The 21,020-nt window shown below is 30.6% G+C and overlaps 2 protein-coding genes across 4 annotated transcripts in view; both read left to right on the forward strand.

Annotated features, from left to right (window-relative positions):
* Window positions 1-3,954, forward strand: part of LOC145324269 (uncharacterized) — a 29,231-nt gene extending 25,277 nt beyond the window's left edge. The window contains exons 3-9 of the mRNA XM_080166890.1: window positions 484-509; window positions 657-716; window positions 943-1,065; window positions 2,149-2,238; window positions 2,584-2,689; window positions 3,064-3,121; window positions 3,724-3,954. Of these exons, the coding sequence (XP_080023016.1) occupies window positions 484-509; window positions 657-716; window positions 943-1,065; window positions 2,149-2,238; window positions 2,584-2,689; window positions 3,064-3,121; window positions 3,724-3,898 (638 nt within the window). The 3' untranslated portion in view covers window positions 3,899-3,954. The remainder of the gene's footprint in view (window positions 1-483; window positions 510-656; window positions 717-942; window positions 1,066-2,148; window positions 2,239-2,583; window positions 2,690-3,063; window positions 3,122-3,723) is intronic.
* A 3,974-nt stretch (window positions 3,955-7,928) lies between these two features.
* LOC145323593 (neurexin 1-like) overlaps window positions 7,929-21,020 on the forward strand; it is a 101,984-nt gene continuing 88,892 nt past the window's right edge. For all 3 annotated transcript variants that reach the window (XM_080165974.1, XM_080165975.1, XM_080165976.1), the window contains exons 1-2: window positions 7,929-8,110; window positions 15,686-15,732. In XM_080165974.1, the coding sequence (XP_080022100.1) occupies window positions 8,057-8,110; window positions 15,686-15,732 (101 nt within the window). In that variant the 5' untranslated portion in view covers window positions 7,929-8,056. The remainder of the gene's footprint in view (window positions 8,111-15,685; window positions 15,733-21,020) is intronic.

Below are 21,020 nucleotides of genomic sequence, written 5' to 3' on the forward strand. Positions count from 1 at the left end.
ATAGCATAGCCTCTTATCATAAGAGGCGATATGAACGCTCCTTAAAAGGGGCTATCACATCGCTCCATATGATAAGAGGCTATGCTATAGCTCCTTGAAGGAGCTATAGAAAATCATCGCCCCATATGGAGCGATGTCATGGAAAGGACTATACCCACTTTGACTCTATGTCACTCTTCTAAGAGTGATAATCATTTTGATATTGCCTCTTTCTCTATAGAGACACTAGCGGCTGCAACATTAGCCGCTAAGGTCATCTCTTTTTGCTTATAATTTTTAAACAGAATATCTGTCTGTCTGTCTGTGTGTCTTAAGACCTCACTATCCGCTGGACCGATATGGTTCTTCTTATAGGTTCATGGAAGGTTTTCATTATTTTGGGAGTGGGTACCTCCACTGTCCTAATAATTTGAAACTAATTCTCAGAGACTATACAGTATAAATTTTACAACTGTATTTAATGTTTTTTTTATTATTTTTCAGGTAATGCTCCAAAGATAGTGGAAGAGGTAGTTTTTCAATTTGCAAAATAATTAAGATTGTCAAAGAAATTTTGTTATTAAGTTTTAAAATTAAATTTTAACAAAACATTTATTTAATTCATTAAAAATGATTTTTTAAAAATCCCCGTTGGATATTTTAATTTTAATTTGTAGATAGCTTCAATTATTGATGTTGATAAATGTGAATCTGCTGCTGACTGTGATTTTAATCAGGTAGGACTATTTAATTACAATTATTTAAAGATTGATTTTGCCAACGTTTGATCATTAGCTTGTCAATAAAGTACTTCTTCAGTTGTATGATTTCAAATACAAAAATAAAACTTTCTTGCATTTCCCTGGGTGGCTCTTCTAATCCTCCTGATACAACCTGAAAAGGGTATAAAAATATTTGCGGTTCTTCTAAAGTTTTAGAGAAATTGCATCATATTGTTTGTAGATTTGTTACCTGCCAACAAATGAGTGCGTGGACCAAATCCGTGTGAACACAACCATAGGTTCTGCCTGTAAAACACGTCTAGAGTGCTTAGGAGAACATGAAATTTGTTATCTACCTACAAAGGTAAAATACAATACAATACAAATGACTAATGATAGGCCAATATACATTTTACTATTGGTCAATTGCTTTGTATGACGTAATTTTTATAAGGCTCTATAAGCTGGTTCTTTATATTTATCTTAAATAATTTTCTTCGTACTTTATGAAAATCTGGCTTTCATCTACCAAGTAAATTAGATTCATTTTAGATGATAAAATTATGATCACAAGCATTAAAAACTTTTTTTGATTGATTGATTACTATTTTCTGCAAAAAAAGATGATATTAAACATCAACCACTATGAACAATCAAATAAAAGTAACGGTATTGTTTACTAGTGCAAAATATTAACAAATTAGCATAAAATTTTATATTTATTACACATTACTATTATTATTTTTGTGATTTTACAGTTTCTAAATATTTTATTGTCTGGTTTTTATAAAAAAAATAAGATTTGAGAAGCGGTAGCAGGAATCATCCCCCATAAAAAAAATTGCTGCAGGTTTCAACGGATCCTAAAGTCTCCAAAAAATTAAGCTACTGCAGTTTAAAAAAAAAAAAATTAAGCTACTGCAGATTTTTAAAAAAATTTAAAGGCCACTAACTATTATTCTGGAAATTTGCAGCAATGATTGGCTGCTTTGTCATTGAACATATCGCAGCCGTCAATTGGGTAGCTGTTTTATAAGGGTGACATTAAATATAACAAGTCCTAAGTTTGTCCCTTTGGCATAGCCTCAGCTGTTTGAAAAATCCATCATCAAATAGATTAATTATATGTCGAAAAATCAAAGGGTGATCATCTTCATGGTTTACAAAAACTTTATTTCCAGTATGGTTTCGAAACCGATTAGTATCCGCTGGATTAGAACCGGTTGTAAGCAATACATAAAAAATAATGTATTACATCGCATTAAAGACATTTTTCATGAATATTGAAATAAAGAAAACATGAAATTAATACCAGTTTTGTCAGCACGGACCTTCGTCCCTTCGGGTCTAACAAAACTGGTTTTAATCTAATAATTTATCATTTCAATATCAACGGAAAGCTGACTATAATACGATGCGATAGATAATTATTACTTATAATTTTGAGGAATGTGTATGTGCACTAAACACGGTGGATATAAATGGAACATGTGAACATTATTCAAATATCTTCTGTGATTCTGGATTAATACCCGAGGTAAAAAAAACCCTAATATTTTCTGCATGATTAAAATATATTTTTTGTTGTTTAAGTTTGAAGATTATACGTCCTACACCTCTTTGTCTTATAAGCTTATAATAATTTTTCTCTTTAGATTTGGAATTTGAAAGAAAGCTTATGTACATTCATTAGGACGATTTTGAAAGCAGCTCATCGACTAAAAAAAACATTCGTTCAATTTGAAAATGTTGATTTACCTAAGAAAATAATTCACAATTTTAATTGGATAGCATTTTTATAGATCCATAAATCATTAATAATAAGCCATTATGAAAAGCTTCGCTCGTATGGACGTTGTTATTCTTGTAATATTATTTTTAGATTACAGATTCAGCAGGTTGGAGTATAACCCCTTACTGTGAAGCAACTACGTCAACTTTTAAAGAACCAACTGGGCTTGATTTGAACCTGGGATACTACTCTAATGGTAAACTTCATACAAAACATTCTGTTTTAGAGAAGCTACTCTACATTTTACTTTATTTAATAGCACATCTCCTTCATTATATTTTGAAAGGCTAGACCATATAGATAGAATATAGTCTATAGAGTATTTTCGCTCTTGCCTCGTATCTAACTACATAAGATGCTGTAACTTTGGAAGTCTTTCAATTAATTTAGCATGGATACATGGATAGGACAATGGAAGATGAATTAAACAAATCGCAATATCAAGATGTCAAATTTCGCCTTTAATGGGTTATTTGTGTTGGCCTTCTAAGAAAGGTTTATAAATTATGTATATCTTTACACGATACAATAAACATTAATCAGTTAAGTTTTTTTTTAAATCTAATTAAGGAACCGGTTTTAAACTTGATCCTATGGAATTCAAGAATGGATCCTTAACTAGCTGCAGGTCAGGATTTTACTCATTTGAAAACAATGTATATTTAAAAAAATATTCTTTCAAAACTTTATTATATATTGATAAATTTTCAATTATAAAATCACGCAACCTTTCAAAAAGTGCTTCGAGTTTGATCATTACAATTTATATAATTCCAGCTTGTACCTTTCCCTCAAACGTTAAAATCACACTGCTAGGCTATATTTATATGTTTTAATCTCTTTTTTATATTATTAATAACAAAACCATCCGCTATTGAAGCATAATTCCTTTCTAATTGTGATTCCTTGTCCATTGACAAAGCTTGTAATAGAAACTGATACTCTTATATAAATAAAGCCCACTGTAGAATAATATAAAGTTAAGTAAAATCCACAACTTACCCTTTGATTGCATGACCTTTGTCTGGAAGTCTTAACTGTGCATAGTAATGAGTTACACCTGTTTACTTCCCTAGACATTCCAACTAACTCTATCAACAGATATAGCAGCAGAAGTTTTAACGTCTTTATTATAGCATAGAATTGACTCAAAACCGACAACAAGAAAGCATGCTACATTTTACGCTAATGCTGCTGGTTACATATTCTTATAAAATTAACTAATTTCAGGGAAGAACGGAAAAGTATGTTGGAATATCTGTGTTACTGCGACGAATATGATTGTTTATCTCCTAAAACCAAGCTGTATCATAACACTACTAAACTATTTATTGGAGAATTTGATAAGTGTATTTATTCCTTCTTTGTCTCCACTCCTTTGGCTTGTCCTGATCTTGTTAATTAAATAATTTGTCATGTGAATGCTATTCATTTCATTTGTTGAATAAATCTAAAAATCGAGTCAGTTGAATTTCTAAAGCGTTTATTTTAATATTAAGAGATGATCCAAAGACAATTAGGTTTAATTTGATAAATGTATCAACTCTTTACCATTCTAATTATTTCAATAAACCATATATTATACTAACGGGTGCGCCCCTGACATCTAGGAGCTCTGTATTTTAAGGGATAAGAAGGGTTTAGAAAAATAGCTGTAAACCATCCCAAGAACTAAATCATTTTAAAAAATATTCTAAAACCATCATGTGACCTATGTGAAGCTCACCTGAAATGGAGAATCCAATCAGCTATACAGCTATACACGGTAATTTGTAGGAACATTCCAAAAGGTTAAGAGCATTATATGCATACATAAATAAAGATATTTAGAATATACTGTGTTGTATGTATGAGAATATAAACATAGCAGGCACGTGCACAACATTTCACCTTCTAGGGCTAGGTCTCGAGCTGTAGTGCTCTGGAAAGATGAGTAGATTCAAAATTCAATACCATTTTTTTATTGTCATTGCTTGAGCATGAATTAGATTACTTTTTATTAGTTTTTTGCCAAAACTGTAGGATTTTTATTGAAAAAGTAAAGCGATTTTTTTAACAAGCTTTAGAAAATTATACATGTAAAATATTTTTACCTAGTTTAAATTTAAACTTTTCGAAATAATCAAAAAGATGCTTTAATCTTTTTAAGGGTAAAGCAAAGGAAGAGGTGCGCGAAGCGTGCCGAAAATATTCAAAATACTGGATGATAGTTGACACTCACTTGAATGCTCTCCAACCAACCAAACCCCCTCTTTGACCGCCCCTGATACAAAGTGTACACAACTGCAGTTTACAATATAATTCAAGGCTAAATATGTAGCATATACATATATGGATGGGCTAAAACAAAGACGCATTCATCCATAACAGACAAAGTTACAATAACCATTTTTTACAAAAAAAAATATTGTCAAACTTTTAGGCTTTCTTTCTTAAGTGAATTTCTATAAACTTAAGGGAAATGATAGATTATGATAGATGAAATAGTTGAGAAACAGGAAGGGAGGGGATATTTGGCTGTTTATCAAACTAGTCCCCAAAGTTTTATAATAACGATTTCTTATTAGCTGACTCAACAACTTTGCAGAATTTTTGTTTGTTCGTTTAGTTGAGTGTCCTACGTTTCCTCCACTAATTTCAATCTACAGAAGGGGTAATTTTGTGCATCATCATTGGAGATGTATATCATATCCCTTTAGATCCCTGGGTGAGATAAACATACTCTTGCACTGAAATATAAATTTTGCAAATGTTATTCATTGATAGTTACAAAATAAACAGAGAATTGAGCAATAATTTTGATATTAGACTATGTGTTATGTAATTTAGTTTTTATATAACAGCAAGTCAATAATAAGTTGGTCTACTTTTGTAAACCATATTTTAGTAGTGAAGGCAAGGTCGTCGAAGCTTTTTAATTTCGGGTGGGGGGGGGTAATCTTGATATCATTATGGCAAGGAAGTCCAAGCTTTTTTTAATTGAGGGAGGGGGGGGGGGTTATAATAAACCCCCGAAATTACAAACTTTCTCTCTCGAAGTAGCATTATAAATTACAGGCATGCAGACACTATCATATAAAAACTAGTGACTGCAACCTTAGTTTTTATTGGAAATGTAACCAAAAAAAGGGAAGTAAAAAAATAGACTTAAACCATCTCGAGTAAAAAATAAATATTAAAATAAGCTAAAACCATCATAGGTTGCTCTAAAATGTTAAATCATTTTAATCTGTGGTTTTTGAGTTCTTAACTGACAAACTAAAAACTTACTACTTTATGTAATAACAAAAAATAATCAAAACAGAATGATAGTAAAGCTAATTAAGTCATAGAAACATATATATGTATTTTTCCAATATTAACATAATAAGTAAAAAAAAGATAATTATTGTAAGGTTATAAAGGTTATGTACTCTATGCATAATTATTCATAAACATTATTCCCTTTTTTGTAAGCACAGCTAAGCTATGTTTTGTCAGTATGTCTGTTTATCGTATAGATTAATACCAGCTTGGCGACATTTAAATAGTCTAAAATTTAAATTTTTAAATTTCAGTTTATATTGATACTACAGTACCTATAACATTTCCACATATGTACTTTGTATTATTGCTGCCTTTCTTATGAACACAGCTCTCCTTCAAATTCTTATTTGTCATTTAATAAAAAGTTATAATGTTGTTTTTACTGTAATTTTAATATTTATATAAACTAACAAGAGCTTAATATTGTTTCGCTATTTATGCACATTATCATTCTTGCTATAATTATATTTGTATTATTATTGGGGGGAAAGATTGTATTTGTGCATTGAAGTGAAGTTACCAATGTCATACAAAATTACTCAAAATATTTTACAGGGGCAGAGGAAAAGTAAAAGCTACTAAAAGTCTTTAATAGTGGTGAAAACACCGCCCCCTTTACAAATAACCCACCAAAAATGTATCCTTCCTCTTTTATGCTTATTGCAATTAATTTTCAGTATGGGCCCGCAGACCTTCCCCACTTTTATACATCAGCTCTTGTCAGAAAAGAGGCTTTTCCATGATTTTAACCCCCCTTCTCCGTAGCTAAATAAACCTGACCTTACTCAACTTTTCATTACTTTAATAAAAAGGGATAGAGAGAGAGAGAGAGATAGTGAGCGGGGAGGGGAGGAGGGTGGGGTAGTTGTATGAGAGTTGTATCATGGAAAAGCGGCCTCAATGGGCCGAGAAGAGAAAACCTCTCTCATTTTTTCATGTCACTTTCCCCTTCATGTCAGTTATTCTACCCCTCTCCTCCTCACTCTGTGATGAACCCCCTTCATGTCTGAATCCCATATGTCCCCCTCATGGTAGAGAAGGTATTTTAATAGACAGCGACACCGTATCTATATTTTCATGTCATGCTTTTATTTTTTAAATAAAAAGAATACTAATAAATGATTAAATCAAATAATTCAAATTTGAATATAAATTGAAAATTATAGAAAAGAGAATAATAATTAAAATATATAAAAAAGCATTTATACATAGAAATTTTAGTAGGCATCCCTAATTAAGGCCTCGAGGCCCATGGTTAGTCCCATGAAACCTCCATAAGGAGGGGGCACAATGATCCATAATAAGAAATTTTTAGATCTGAGAAAAATTAGCCTTTTAATATACAATTTTTAAAGTCTTAAAAGGAAAGTTGTTAATAAATAAAAAGGCATTATTTTTTACACATTTTATTTATTGAACAGAAAGATTTTTTTTTGTAAAACAATAAAATAACAAGCTCGCAATAAAATAACTAGCTCGCACATTATCAAATGCTTTGCAAAAGTCCAGAAAACTAATAGAAATATTTTATTTTTTAAAGTATACGTTTTAGATCTTCATTCAGCTTTCTTTGAAAATTAAACCTTTTGTTATATAGATGTATTGTAATAAAAGAAATATAAAAATTCTAAAATACCTAAGGCCTTTCAAAAAGATGCTTCTATAAAGTTTATTAAAATTATCATCATAAACTTATTAATTAGACCCATGTAAAAATAAAAAAAAATAGTTTTGTCCAATTTAGTATGAAATTATCTGTACTGATGAGGCAGTACCTGGCGCTACCATTCTACTCATAGCTTACTCTCTTCCTTCTCCCTCCCTTTCTCTCGCTTCCTCCCTTACCCTCTCTCTCCCTCCCTTATCCTCTCTCTCTCTCTCTCCCTGGTGTCTCATGAGAGTGTTAGCACCGACCATGAGAGAGAGAGAAGAGCTGTGAGCATAGCTATGGTTGTAACCTGAGTCCGCCCTGTTATTGCATGGTGAACGCATGGCTGTGTCAAACCACCAGTAGACAACACACCAACTACTTGATGACATGTAGAACACAAGACAGACAACCAACCTCTGCTATGAACAATGTGCCCCAATATTTGGCGGACTTTTGGCACCTAGAAGTGATTTGTGAAGACAATGTTTATCCACAGATTAATTGTTTATTTATATGATTTAGCTATGTAGTGATAATTTTAATATATTATATAGCCGTCATTAGGTTGGTTGGGTGCTGACACACACGCACACACACACACACACCATGGAGGTTATTCTAAAAGTTGCCATAATTTTGTCTTCCCTACCTCACTGTAAGGTAAGGATTAAAGAAACATTTATCTATAGAGTAGCTTTGTTTATAGTTTAGCATAGGATTAACTAAAAAGTATTGTAAACAATGTATATGTATTTACATGGACAGACAGGTAAAAAAGGACCTCTTGAAAACAATAGAAAAAGAGCAACAATTATCAATAAAAATGCGTAGAAAAAACAGTCAATGTCAAAACAAAAAACAAAAAGAAAACAGAAATAAAGTTTACATTGACGCACCTAATAATTTATTTATGTATTGTTTTAAAAAGGTCATGTGATATAAACACAAAAGGGGTGAGAAGGAGATAGAAAGATAGAGATACAGAGAGAGAGAGAAAGAAGAATATAAAGAAGGGATAGAATATAAAATTCAATATTTTCATCATGTGAGAGATTCCATGAGAGTTGGAAAGAGAATAGAGAGATACAGAGAGAGAGAGAGAGAGAGAGAGAGAAATGAGATTATATTAGGTATGGAGAATAATAAAGGAGTATAGGCCTTGTATCTATATTGGGGGAAGAGACAAAGAATATTAGAGTGTAAAATATTTGAAAAAGGGGAAGGGTTATTAGATGATACATTAATGTATGTAAGTTTAGATATATAATACAATATGTATTACATAGTGGCTGCGCCCCTAGCCTTGGGGTGCCAGAAAACTTTTTTTTTATGAAAAATATATATATGAGAGATTATTTTTACTGGTGCCACATATTTTACACGATCACATATTCTTACCAATATAGCCTAAAACCTACCACAAGACTTTTACAATATCGTTTCGGACATACATACCAGTGAAAAACACTGGTTATTTTATAATATAGGATATACAGTATATAATGTATACATATTACATATGTATATTGATGGCCTTCCCTATATCTCCACTAACACAAAACTCTTTGTTCAAAACCTTCTATATTGTTTTTAAACTTTCAAAATCAAATTCTTTTGAAATTTATAAACATACAAATTATTATAAATAGAATATTTATTTTTATTAGGTTTTCTAAATAATGATAGTCATTAGATACTTTTTGAAGTAAGGGAGAGCCGCGCCTAACCTTTCTAAAAGTCACAGGGAGGGGACAATTTTTGCAAGCTTTCAAAGGCAGAACTGAAACCTTTAAAGAAAGGCAAAGATTAACTTAACTTCCACTGTCCCTTTAATTTTACAAAGGTTTGAAAAGTGTATATTATTAATTTTTACAATGTAATCAGTTTATAAGGAAAATTAAAGATATATTGCATCAAATGCTTTGTAAAAGTCAAAAATACAAAAATAACCTAAATAATATATAATATATTGTAATATCATGTATTGAAGAGACTATGAATGAATGATATTTACGAGTTAAATAATGTTAAATCTCATAGGAATACAATTTCAAAATATGCAATGGTTTGGTTCTAATGTAAAATAGTAACAGTAGGATTACAAAAATAAAGCAGCTTTAAGTCATCCTGTTGTATTAGGGTGTAAGGAGAAACTAAAATCGGACAGAAGGAACTTTTGACAATATTTGAAATATAATTCATAGACACAATAGAGAAGTTATTTTCATGAATATTTTCAAAATATTGTTACATAATTCTACAACATACAAAAATATTGTGTATTAGATATGTAATCTTTACAAACAAGATGATTGTTTTTGTATTTGTCTTAGAATATCATAAACCACTGGATCAATTTGGTTTTATTCTTAGGAAGTTTTATTGATTATATTTAGTTTTTTTTGGGAGAAGGGGCATTTACCCTCCTATGAACCTTATTTTTTACGCGAAGGACTCTTTAATAAATTTAGGTATGTAATATTATATTATATTTTTAATATGATTCAATTAAAATATAAATGTTCTTTACTAAGTAAGTTATATTAATCTTCTTATATTTATTCTTAATTAAAGTTAAAAAGACAAACAAGGCAAACTGTAAGATTATAAGATAAGCAAATATAATCAGAGGTGCATTAACCTACAATACAAGGAAAAATCTAGTTTTTAAATCTTTTAAATTAAACTTAAGTAGCAATGAGTATGGTCTGATTATCTTTTATAAAGGTGAAAAACACACACTTTAAAATTATCTTATTATGCCAAATACTGAAAAGATTTGATAATTTTTGTTGTGATATTTCATAAAAGGGTTGAGTGGTTAATATGGTATCAATTTACTGTCAAAAGATCTCATTTGCGCGCCTAATGCTAACGTTGATATTATGACCAACAAATAAAATAAAATATCTTCCTTGTAACAATAATATAGATATTTAGAAGGTTTACTCATATTCAGAGAGATAATAACGTTTTCTTATTCATTGGCTTAACAACTTTGGGGACTTTAGTGATTAACGTTTCAATCATCAGTTGTAATCTACAAAAGAGGTAATTTTGTGTAATATAATCGGGGATATGCATCAATTTATCAGCCATTGTCGTTTTCCTTTAGATCCCTAAGAAACCTAAAATAAAAATCATGCTTTAAATATTTATGTAAAAAAAACAATGAAAAAATAGTAATTTTCCAATTTCCCCGAAACAATATTTATATTTACCATTCCAAAATTAATTACTAAAATTAATAAATTGCACAGAGGAACTGAGTTTTATGTATTATTAAATATTAAACTATTTATACGCACTAATTTTATTTCTATCGTATTAATACAAAAGTGTTTACAAAAAGTAAAATTTCTTTTTCTATATTAAAATTATTTTTTGTATATATTTTTAAGTCAGCCGGTATAAGGTTTTTTGATCATTTACGCATCCCCTATGCGTAGCCCTGCAAATACTATCCCTTAGATTTTATTAAACTCTCAGTCATTGGAAAAAAAATATGCAGCTCAACGCTGTTTTCACTACAAGCCATTGGTCAAGCCATCTAAGAGATCATTCGGTGCATGCACATACAAACAGAACTTGCCACTCGAAGCTAAATAAAATTATTCCATATACGTTGATTTGAGCTCAATTTTTTTCTGGATCAACTGTTTTATAGAAACGCTAGCCTATAAATATATAAACCTCCCCCTGTCATAAAACTTGTGTTTTATTGATGTTTTTTTTTTTATATTTTACAATCCCTAGCCAACATAAACAGTAACAAGTATTTTTTAAGAAATTTACTAAAAAAATTATTTCTGTATAGCTTCCCTGAAATGAAAAGATGTAGTTGAAAAGACAAACTTAAAAAAATACACATATTTAATTTTCGAAGATTTTTACCACAATCTATTTCTGTCTTTTTCTTTATTGTATTGTAAACTTTAATGGCCATCTTTAGCCCAGTGCAGTGGCATGCTTAGAAATAAAATTAGGTTTGTAAAGTTAGTTAAATATATTAATTTTACAGTTCTATGCCTATTTTGATAACAATAACATCCTAATAAATTATATTTAGATTTTAGGATCAAAAATACTTTAAGATGAGCAAAGTAATTTTATCAAAATTCATTCAAAAGAAAATGTATTAAATCTATTTTAAGTGTCAGTTTAACATCAACAAAGCATTTGATAACTTTACATTTTTTGTTTTCATTCTATACAAATATGCAATAATATGGGGGGAAATAAATAATAATTATGTTGACGACTTTGAACAAACAAGGACAATTATGTTTAAAGGTAGCACAGTCAAAGTAAGCTAGCAAAAAAATTATTTTATTTTTAGGAGGCTAGTAATGAAGTAACTTGACTATTAACAAATATAAAACTTAGTGTTATGTAAAATAATTTCTTGAAGATCTTCTCAAACTTAGTTTTCCCTTATTCTTAACGAATTCTTTATAATTAAATTGCTTTTATAAACCATATATATTTTTCTGTGGCAAATTCATTTATATTTTATGGGTAAATAAATTGATAAATGTTAAACTGTAAAATAAATAGATACATAGTAATTAAAACATTAATATTTGAGTAAGAAAGTCTATTAGCTAGTGCAATAATTGTAATGCTTACAAGTCTTTTTATTAAAACTCGTGGCTTCTTTTCAATTTCTAAATTCTAAAATTAGGGTATGTCCTTATGTCTGTCCGTAACGAATACCTATGATATTATCAACATATATTATCAAAAGAGATAGACTTTTAGATGATATTCTGCTTGCCTCCAATATTAAATTCAGAGCTGCCACTCTAAATTTGTAAAAGCTGGTTCGTCTAAAACAAATGTTTAGTTTTTACATTTAAAACAAAATAATTGGATTTTGATTTCAGTCCTTTAGTTACGGCATAATTTGCAAATTTTAAAATAGAATTTATTAAAATTTGTAATACAAAGTATCAAATATTATTGAACGCCACAAACACACAAATGAAAGACAATTGAAATGAGAATATATATTTGCAAAAGAAACAATTTATTACACTTTTTATGGGTTTTGTTAATTTGCCATAAAATAAAAGTAATTGTAGCTAATTTAACAAATTGTGAGTTGATGAATTCTTTATTTCCATCAATTAACATTTTTATTATTCAAGTACATTTTTAAATCTATTTATAAAAAGGCTTCTCTTAAAAGGATTAAATGTTTTATGTTTGTTTAACAAAATCTCGCCAACAGTTTTACTTTTCTGATGCATACATATTTTACTACACAACGTTTGAATAGTTCTTTTAAAGAAAGGTACATTACGAACGTACCTACATGAAGCAATTATAGAGTAGGTGAGCTACTCATGGAAAGGCAAAAACTTTGCAGATAAATTTCTTACTATATATTAACCGTTAATAACTTTTAATGGACAATTTTGTATTGACAATTAATTGTGGCTTAATATTGTCTGTATAAATAGTTAAAATCAATCATATAACAAGATTGTCAAACGTCAACGCTTGACAAATTAACAGGAAATAAAAAATAAATAAAAAAGATATAGAATAGTACAATATGTTAGGACAATTTAAGGACAGTTGTTAAAAATTGTTTATTATAATGCCAATATTATTTTTGAAAGATGGGATTCTTAAAATGATGTAATACCAAGTGGCGTTCGATAGGGTAGTTTAGAGGGGTTTCAACACCCCCATTAAAAAATTAAAAGGCCTGTCTTTACCCTTTTTACCCCCCGGCCCTGGTGAATCGCTATGCACGACGCTGACAGTAACGTACAAATTAAGAGCAAAAGTATTCCTATATTTTGTACTTTATTTCAAATCTCATTCAATTGACAAATTGTCAGAAAAAAAAACAATATTTAGAATTTATTTTTAGAATTTTTCTTTGTCAAAAACCTCATATCCAGATGTTATGGATAGATTTTAATTTTGTTTAATATCAAGACAAGAAAACTATGTAGCAACTTCCCAACTGACGTAGCCACAACAGAATGGCAAAAAGTTGTAATATTATTATATTTAGGGAATTGCGGAGTTTTGCCAACTCTACTCTTTTTGTTAGTTGGCAAAAAGTAGAACGTAAATAAATGTACACTACAATTTTTTTGTCTTCGCCCCTTTTCTTTTCTTTTTTTATTTCGGAGGTTTTATATACGTTTATTTATCCTTTAGAACAAAGGATTGATCATGAATGCCATATTTTTTTTTATAGTTTGGACCTCTGTAGTCAGGGAGTAGGTTAAGATCCTTTTCTCTAACCAAAATGCTACATGTTCAAGCACATTATCTCATCAACACCGATTTATAATATGGCAGTTGGTTCATCCATACAGAGGTTTCATATACCCAATAATTTCTTATTGGACTGTTAAGTAACTCTAAACTTAATGTCTTAATATAAATTTAAATATTTTTCTTTCAATGTCAATATTTCGCCTTTTTAGCCCTTTACAGTCGGGCCCCTTGCCGCACCTTAATCGGTTGGGGGGGGAGGGGGGGCGTTCAACGTCCCCCCTTATTATCTCAGTTCCTATTAGAGCAAGTCCCCTGTTTGATAATGAATTTCCGACCTTTTATAAGTCTAAGTAAATTTTTGCTTCCTCCACCCTTTTATTTAACAACCTTTGTTTTTAGGTCTTTTTTTACTTAAAAATTTCAAACGGCTGTAATTTTCTTAATTTTGAAGCTAGACGAACAATTTTTTTCCAGAAAATGTTTATCTTTATGTAAATTTTACATTAGAAATATCAAATTATAAATTTCAGCGGCCGCATCTGTACTTGGCAGCTGCCAGCCGCCGCAGTCGGCGGTCGGCGGAAAAACGGCGGCGGATCATACCCATACTTGAAAAGTCACGCAGTTTGGGCTCTTTATCTTTCACACACAGAAAATGAGGTAGAAAAAACCGGGAGGGGGGGCGTTCAACGCCCCCCCCCCCCCCGACCGTTAAGGGTTAGACTTTGAAATGTTGATTCCTTTATCCCTAGCCATTTATAAAACATTTACATTTTAGGTTTGGTTAAATATTTGCTTAGAAAGATTCATTTGTCAAACTGTTTATTTGATTAAGCTTTTTGTTGGATTTAAAACAAAATATTTACTTTTTGTATCAATAAAGATACCACATTTTTTTCCATCATTTTTAGTAAAATCTTTTACATAAATGGTTTGAAAATTGAAGGGCATATGATATTGTATAGAATACTTATCAAAATACATGCTAATTTGATTTAAATATCAGAAATAAGATCAATACTTGGAAGGGTGGGGGTAATCTCCTTCCAAATAGTAATAAACTTTCCCAGTACCTATGAAAAGCTCCACTATAAAGGAGAAACACTTTGGTTCTGCAGTGAGTTAGATCCTTTAGTACAAAAAGACATCCTAATACTTTTATTTAAGGATTTAAACTTTGGTCGTACTAGTATTCTATGAACTTAAAAGAATTTATGCAAATTACAGCTTTGAAGTTCCTTTGTAAAAAAAGTAAAATCTGGGTTAATTGAGCGGTTTTCCTTCCACGGGAAATTTGAATAAAAACAAGATATCATAAAATTAGCATAATGACATCAAAAAGATTAAAATTAGAAAAACAAAAGAAAAGAAAAGAAGAAGGGACTTAAAAGTTTGTTTTGAATAACATTTAATTAACTGCTGCCCTCTGGGGAAGAGCGTTGACACAAAAAGGCTAACTTAGGAAGTTATTTATAGCTATAAAAATATTAAATATAGTTAGAACAACAAGCATCTTTCTTTCGCATGCTTTAAAAAATGGTTTTCATAACCAGATTAACGTTACCCCTTTTTCAAATCAATGAAATCCTTTTCTTTTTATTATTTTGCTGTTTTAAATGACAATCAGACTCTAGGTTTATATTTCTTGGAACTTATTTGCAAACTTCTTCTGAATTTTAGCAGTAACTTTATTCTGATATTATTAGATACTAGAAGTATCAACTTTATTCCTTATAAAAATCTGCATTAATCTTTTTGTTCTACTTGAGTAAAAGAGGTGAGGTAAACGGAACGAATTCATTTTTGCTTTATTGATATTTATATTGTACATACCAAAAATAAGTGATCTTTAAGTAGATACAGAGGGACAAACAGACGTCTGTAAAATAATAAAAATCTTATTTAAAAAATATTCTTAACTTGAAATGTTTTAATAGGATTTAATTACATAGTAAAAGTTATTTCATTATTACCTTGATATTTAAATTTTAGGTTGCGTACAGATTGGATGGATCCCCAGATTCTTATTCACAGTACAGGTAAATAACTTTCTTACACAGAGTAATAAGAATATTAGCACGAGAATTATTGATTTTTTTTTGGTTCCTGAGGATTTCTTTTTCCGTACCCGTACAGATATTGTTAGCTTGGGTTGGCAATGTCCTCGTTTGTTTTGGCAGGATTGGAAGGACTTTAATCCAAAACACTTGTCTTCATTTGTGTTTTTATATTATTTAGTTCTTATGAAGGGATAGGAATATGATATCAAAATATAAGTACTTTGTATTTAATTTTTTTTAAAAATTTATACTGATCTCTGATAGGACAAAATTAATTTATCTTTATATTATATTCTGTAAAGTTTTATCTACAGCACACTATCAGCAGCAATAGCGAATTGTTTCTTTGAATTCCAGTTTATTATATTCAACACGGTTCAGATACTTTGTGTTATTAAATCAGAATGTTGAGGTTTTTATTATTTTTTTAGTTCATTCATTCAGCTAGATACATTCATGAATGTTGACGTTTTTTTTGCAGAGAGGAAACCAAAACCTTTTCCATTAAAAAATAGTATTACCAAGGATAGAACATCAGAGAGAAAAAATAATATAAAATTAATTTAGTCCTTTGTTAAATGTGCTACGTTTTTAAATGTTTGGTTCATCTTCATACATTACGAGTGACTTCGCAACTAACAACATGTAGCTCTTTATTCTAAAGGGGAGGGGGGGGGGGTTCAGGGAAAAAAAAACTCTAAAAAAAAAGATGCTGTGAGTATTGGTTTAAAAAATATGACGTAACAAAAAAAATTAGCCAATGAGAGGCCGTTATTGACCAATGGCGGCATGCGTAGTGGACTCTCATTGGCTAATTTTTTTTGTTACGTCATATTTTTTAAACCAATACTCACAGCATCTTTACGGACTGGCAAAAAAACTTTACTAAAAAAAAGGTCCTATAGCCTAGTTTGTATGTTTCATTAAAAGTTTAATTAATATTTCAGTTACTACCGAGATCTTAAGCTTTCTATAGACATTTTTATACTTTGTAATATAACTAGCGGCTTCGTCCCTAGCCTCTAGGGGCTTTGCCCCAAGAGGTAATTAAAAAAAAATTAAGTACTACTGGTGCTGCCGCCAGTAGTTTTATGTGAACTAACTTCTCCATAAGAAAAAAATCTACCTCTCCATAAGAAAAAAAATCTGACTTCTCCATAAGAAAAAAAATATAACTTCTCCGCAAGAAAAAGAAAAAAAAATAGGAGGGTGGATTTTTTATTTTTTAGGGGGTTGGGGGTGTCCAACCCCCCAAGAAAATAGCTTAAAACCACCACAGGACCACTATGTAAATACCCTGAAGAGTAGAATCCGATCGGTTCAGTGGTTACCGAGATCTTAAGCTTCAGACGGACGGACAGACGGACGGACAGACGGATGGACAGACATCATTCTACTTTGTATTTTAGATTATGAATGTTATCAATTACAAAGCATCTATAATCGGGTTATAACAACCAATTAAACTGTGTTTTACTCAGGTATCTAAAGGGATAAGACGACGATGGCCGGTCAATTGATGTATATCCCTAATAAGGTTTTCCCTTATGTAGATTGCAATTAGTGGTTCAAACGTTTGGTCACTCAATTGTATGAGTCAACCAATCAATATTTAATAAAAGTCACCAAGGTTGTTGGGACAACGAATAATAAAACGTTATTATAAGACTTTGGGAACTAGTATAATACAGCCTAATGTCCCCTATCTCCCTTTATTAAAAGCTCCAATAAATGGGTACTATATTGTTTACCATAAATATTATTGAGATGTATGACATCACTATAAAAAAAACATAAATTTATTTTTCCAAAATTTATCTATTCTATAGATTTACACTTTATGGGATACGGCAATACAAGATGAATTTAACGATCTTAAAGCATACAGTGGTATGACAATGGAATATGCATATATTTGTCCTTGTTCTAAATTAGTTGGGTTTTAGGAATGTTTTAAGGATGTAATGATATAATTTTGACAATTAAAAAAAATTATCATCTATTACTTATCCCTGAACTCTGTTAGTTGATGATCGTTGAGTAATGTAATTTATCTTACTATATTTCATCTCACTACAAAGAAAAATTGATTTTACAGTTGGGAAAGTGAAACAAATTTAACAGCAGTAGAAATATAACCTAACTTATTCATTGCTTTTTTATTTGTAAATTATATTACTTTTTATTTTGTTTACTTTAACCTGATAAGGACTAACCAAAAATGAAAAAATAAGTATTCTTTTTGTTATTGTTGTCAATAATAAGTGAAATAAAATTATAACACAAAAAGAATATACTTTTATGTCTATGGTTTCGTAATGGTTGAAGCAATAGGTAAAATTCCTTTTTACAACTTAATGTGCCAACCCACCACCCTCTCCCCACTTTAACACTGTTAAATTATTTCGTAACAAGCATAAATTTAAAGTATAGAAAAGGGGCATTTTTCGTCTGCTAGAAAATTTCTTTCTGCACTTTTGTAGCGACTTAGCTTTGCTAATATTCCCGATGCTATTGGTTGATTTTTAAAGACCCAATTGAAAGTCAATTTTCTGTGGTCCACTTTTAATTGAAGGGATATTGTTGGGCAATAAATGTATATGGAATAATCAATTATTATCCATGTCATACATTTATAATACAGGTAAAGTGTACACACTCACATACACAATACCTGGTGCACATTCACTTCCGCACTCAGTTTCATATTATAATAAAAGACTTAATACCAAATAAATAAGAGGGGTCTATATAGATGAGAGGGAAGCAAAGTTCCTACAAAAGGACAGAAAGTATTTTGCTAGCGTACGAAATAGGTCCACAATAGGTAGTTTTCTGGGTTATACATCTATATTTATGGATTTATTCATCACCCTAAACCCCCTTTTGCATGCCTCTAGTTAAAACAAAAAGGGGAAATTTTAATAAAATAATTATTTATGGCATTTGATTGCATTTTTTTATTCTCACTTCTACTTCAGTCGCACTGCGTGGTAATACATTTAAAGAAATACATTGGTATGGATCAATTATATATTATGAATATTTGATAACTGTTATTAACATAATTCTACACTACGCCAGCAAATAATTGATTTGGTTTTAGCTTCATTTGTAATAAATGTTCAATGCACAGCTGCAGATTAATTAAAATTGGTGGTATTATGAAAAGCATCGCGGCTGTTAGTTTGACATTTTCCTCATACGAATTTACCTGCATGCTTTTATTACGATTTCAAACAAATTCTTATCTAGCTAATGTTATAGTATTATTATTAAACTAAATTTGCTTTATATCTATAATTTTTTTTTTTACAAATTTTGAATACAATAATCAAAGAGAACTTAGGTCTACAACGAGCTATTGTTCTAAAAATAAGAAGAATTAATTTTCATGTGCGCATTGAGCTTCTGCCCAAAATACATAATTTCAGATTATTTATCAATCGAAAAAAAGTATGAAGTGTTATCATTTGAAGAAACATAATTTATTTAAAGGTCTGACCAAAATTTCGATATAAATATGTTGCAAAATTGCTGGAGGAAGGTTGTGACAGAAGGACATACTTACATTTTTATACTTCATAATACTTTTGATACTTCGCTTTTGACAGAGTGAATTATTCTCCCGAGTCCTGCTAATCAATAAAAACCAGATAATTAGATCATACAGTACACAGTGAGCCCAGGAATCCAATTTTGTGGAAAAAATTAATAACTTCCTTATTTTTCAACCAAATAAAACAATTTTTTTTTTAATTAAAAGGTTTTTATAGTACCTTTTACAGAATTAACAAGATTATCCCTTCCTCCCTCTCTAGATGTTTGGGGGGTCAAAATATCACCCCCAAAAATTGGTTTTTGGTCGATTTTGACCCAGGCCACTTTGAATGGCCATCACGGCCAGGGAAGTGATGGGAAAAAAATTGTGCAAAATAGCAAAGATGGGCAATGGCCCAGTGTGTCAGGTGACATGTGTCCTAGGCCTGTCAGCCAAGCAGTCTGGCTGCACTGGCATGCCAAAAATCCTCAAAAACTTCAATTTTTGAAATTTTTGCGACCTTTAACTGCGGCTGTCGGCCAAACGGCCGGTCAGACCACCTCTGGCCGCACACCCGCCAATCCGGCTTGGAATGACCTACAAAAAAGTGGTAATACACGTGGCTGCGCCACAAACACACGCCGCCCTGTGTGCAAAAAACACAACAAAAAATTGTCATTTTTTTGGTGTGCTAACTTTGCCGCCAATTAAAGGACGGAAGGCGGTCGGCAATTATCTCTGACTTCTTCTGAGTGCAGTTAGAGCCGGCCATTGTGGTTCTAAAGATACCTTTAGATTTCTGGTAGCCCCTCCAGGAGGCCCTCAGGGTCCAAAACACAAGGGCATAGTAAAATTTTATTTTGAGGTGCTCTAACTTTTCCATTACTGGTGGGAAAATTTTATGCCATGATTTTTCGGAAAGGCATTTTGCCAGGTTTTTACCCTGTAAAAGGATTTTTCTCTATAATGAAATCCGGCAACAAATTATATAAGGATTATACACTAAAAATAGCTTAAAACGACCTTTACAAAAATATCTATAGAGGTTAAGCAACTAAGTGAAAGTTGATAAGACCAATGGGATCCTCTTATATATTGCCTAATTAATGCTAGAACTTCATCCTAAAAATTTTCACCTCGTTGCTAAAAAGATCAAGGTATTTGAATCAGAGCTTAAAAAAATATTCAACATGCTTTTTTTTGCATTTTCACCAACTTTCTTTAATATGGATTCAAGAGGTTTTTTTTATACAAAACTATTTAGTTTCTTGTTATCCAGCGTTAGATAATTGCACAACCTTTCTAAAATGTTATTACATTACGTCCTAAGTTAATATTTGATTAAATGGCAAGTAAAACAAAAAAAAATTTAAAAATATTTTTTTTGGGAGATTTTTGTATCTAAATTTCGTGAATTCCAGGGTAACAACTTCAGAAGGCCATAAAAACTCTAATTTTTTTAATTTTTCATTAATTTAAAATGGCAAACCTCCTCTAATATGATGAATTTTAACATGGACTTTTAAAATAATTGATTTTCTAAAGTTTGATTTTGGGCATAAATAATTTTTTCCAAAAAGTTGGATTCCTGGGCTCACTCAGTATGTAACTTAACTTACAGAGCTGTCCGTAGCAGAGGGACGGACAGAACCTAATTGTAGAAAAGTTTTTCAAGAGTAAGCCGACAAACCCAAAATTAAGTGATCAATTTTAACTCATATGACCT

Source organism: Acartia tonsa, chromosome 7 (assembly GCF_053477335.1).
Source record: "Acartia tonsa isolate MP-2025a chromosome 7, ASM5347733v1, whole genome shotgun sequence".
NCBI classification, from domain to species: Eukaryota; Metazoa; Arthropoda; class Copepoda; order Calanoida; family Acartiidae; genus Acartia; species Acartia tonsa.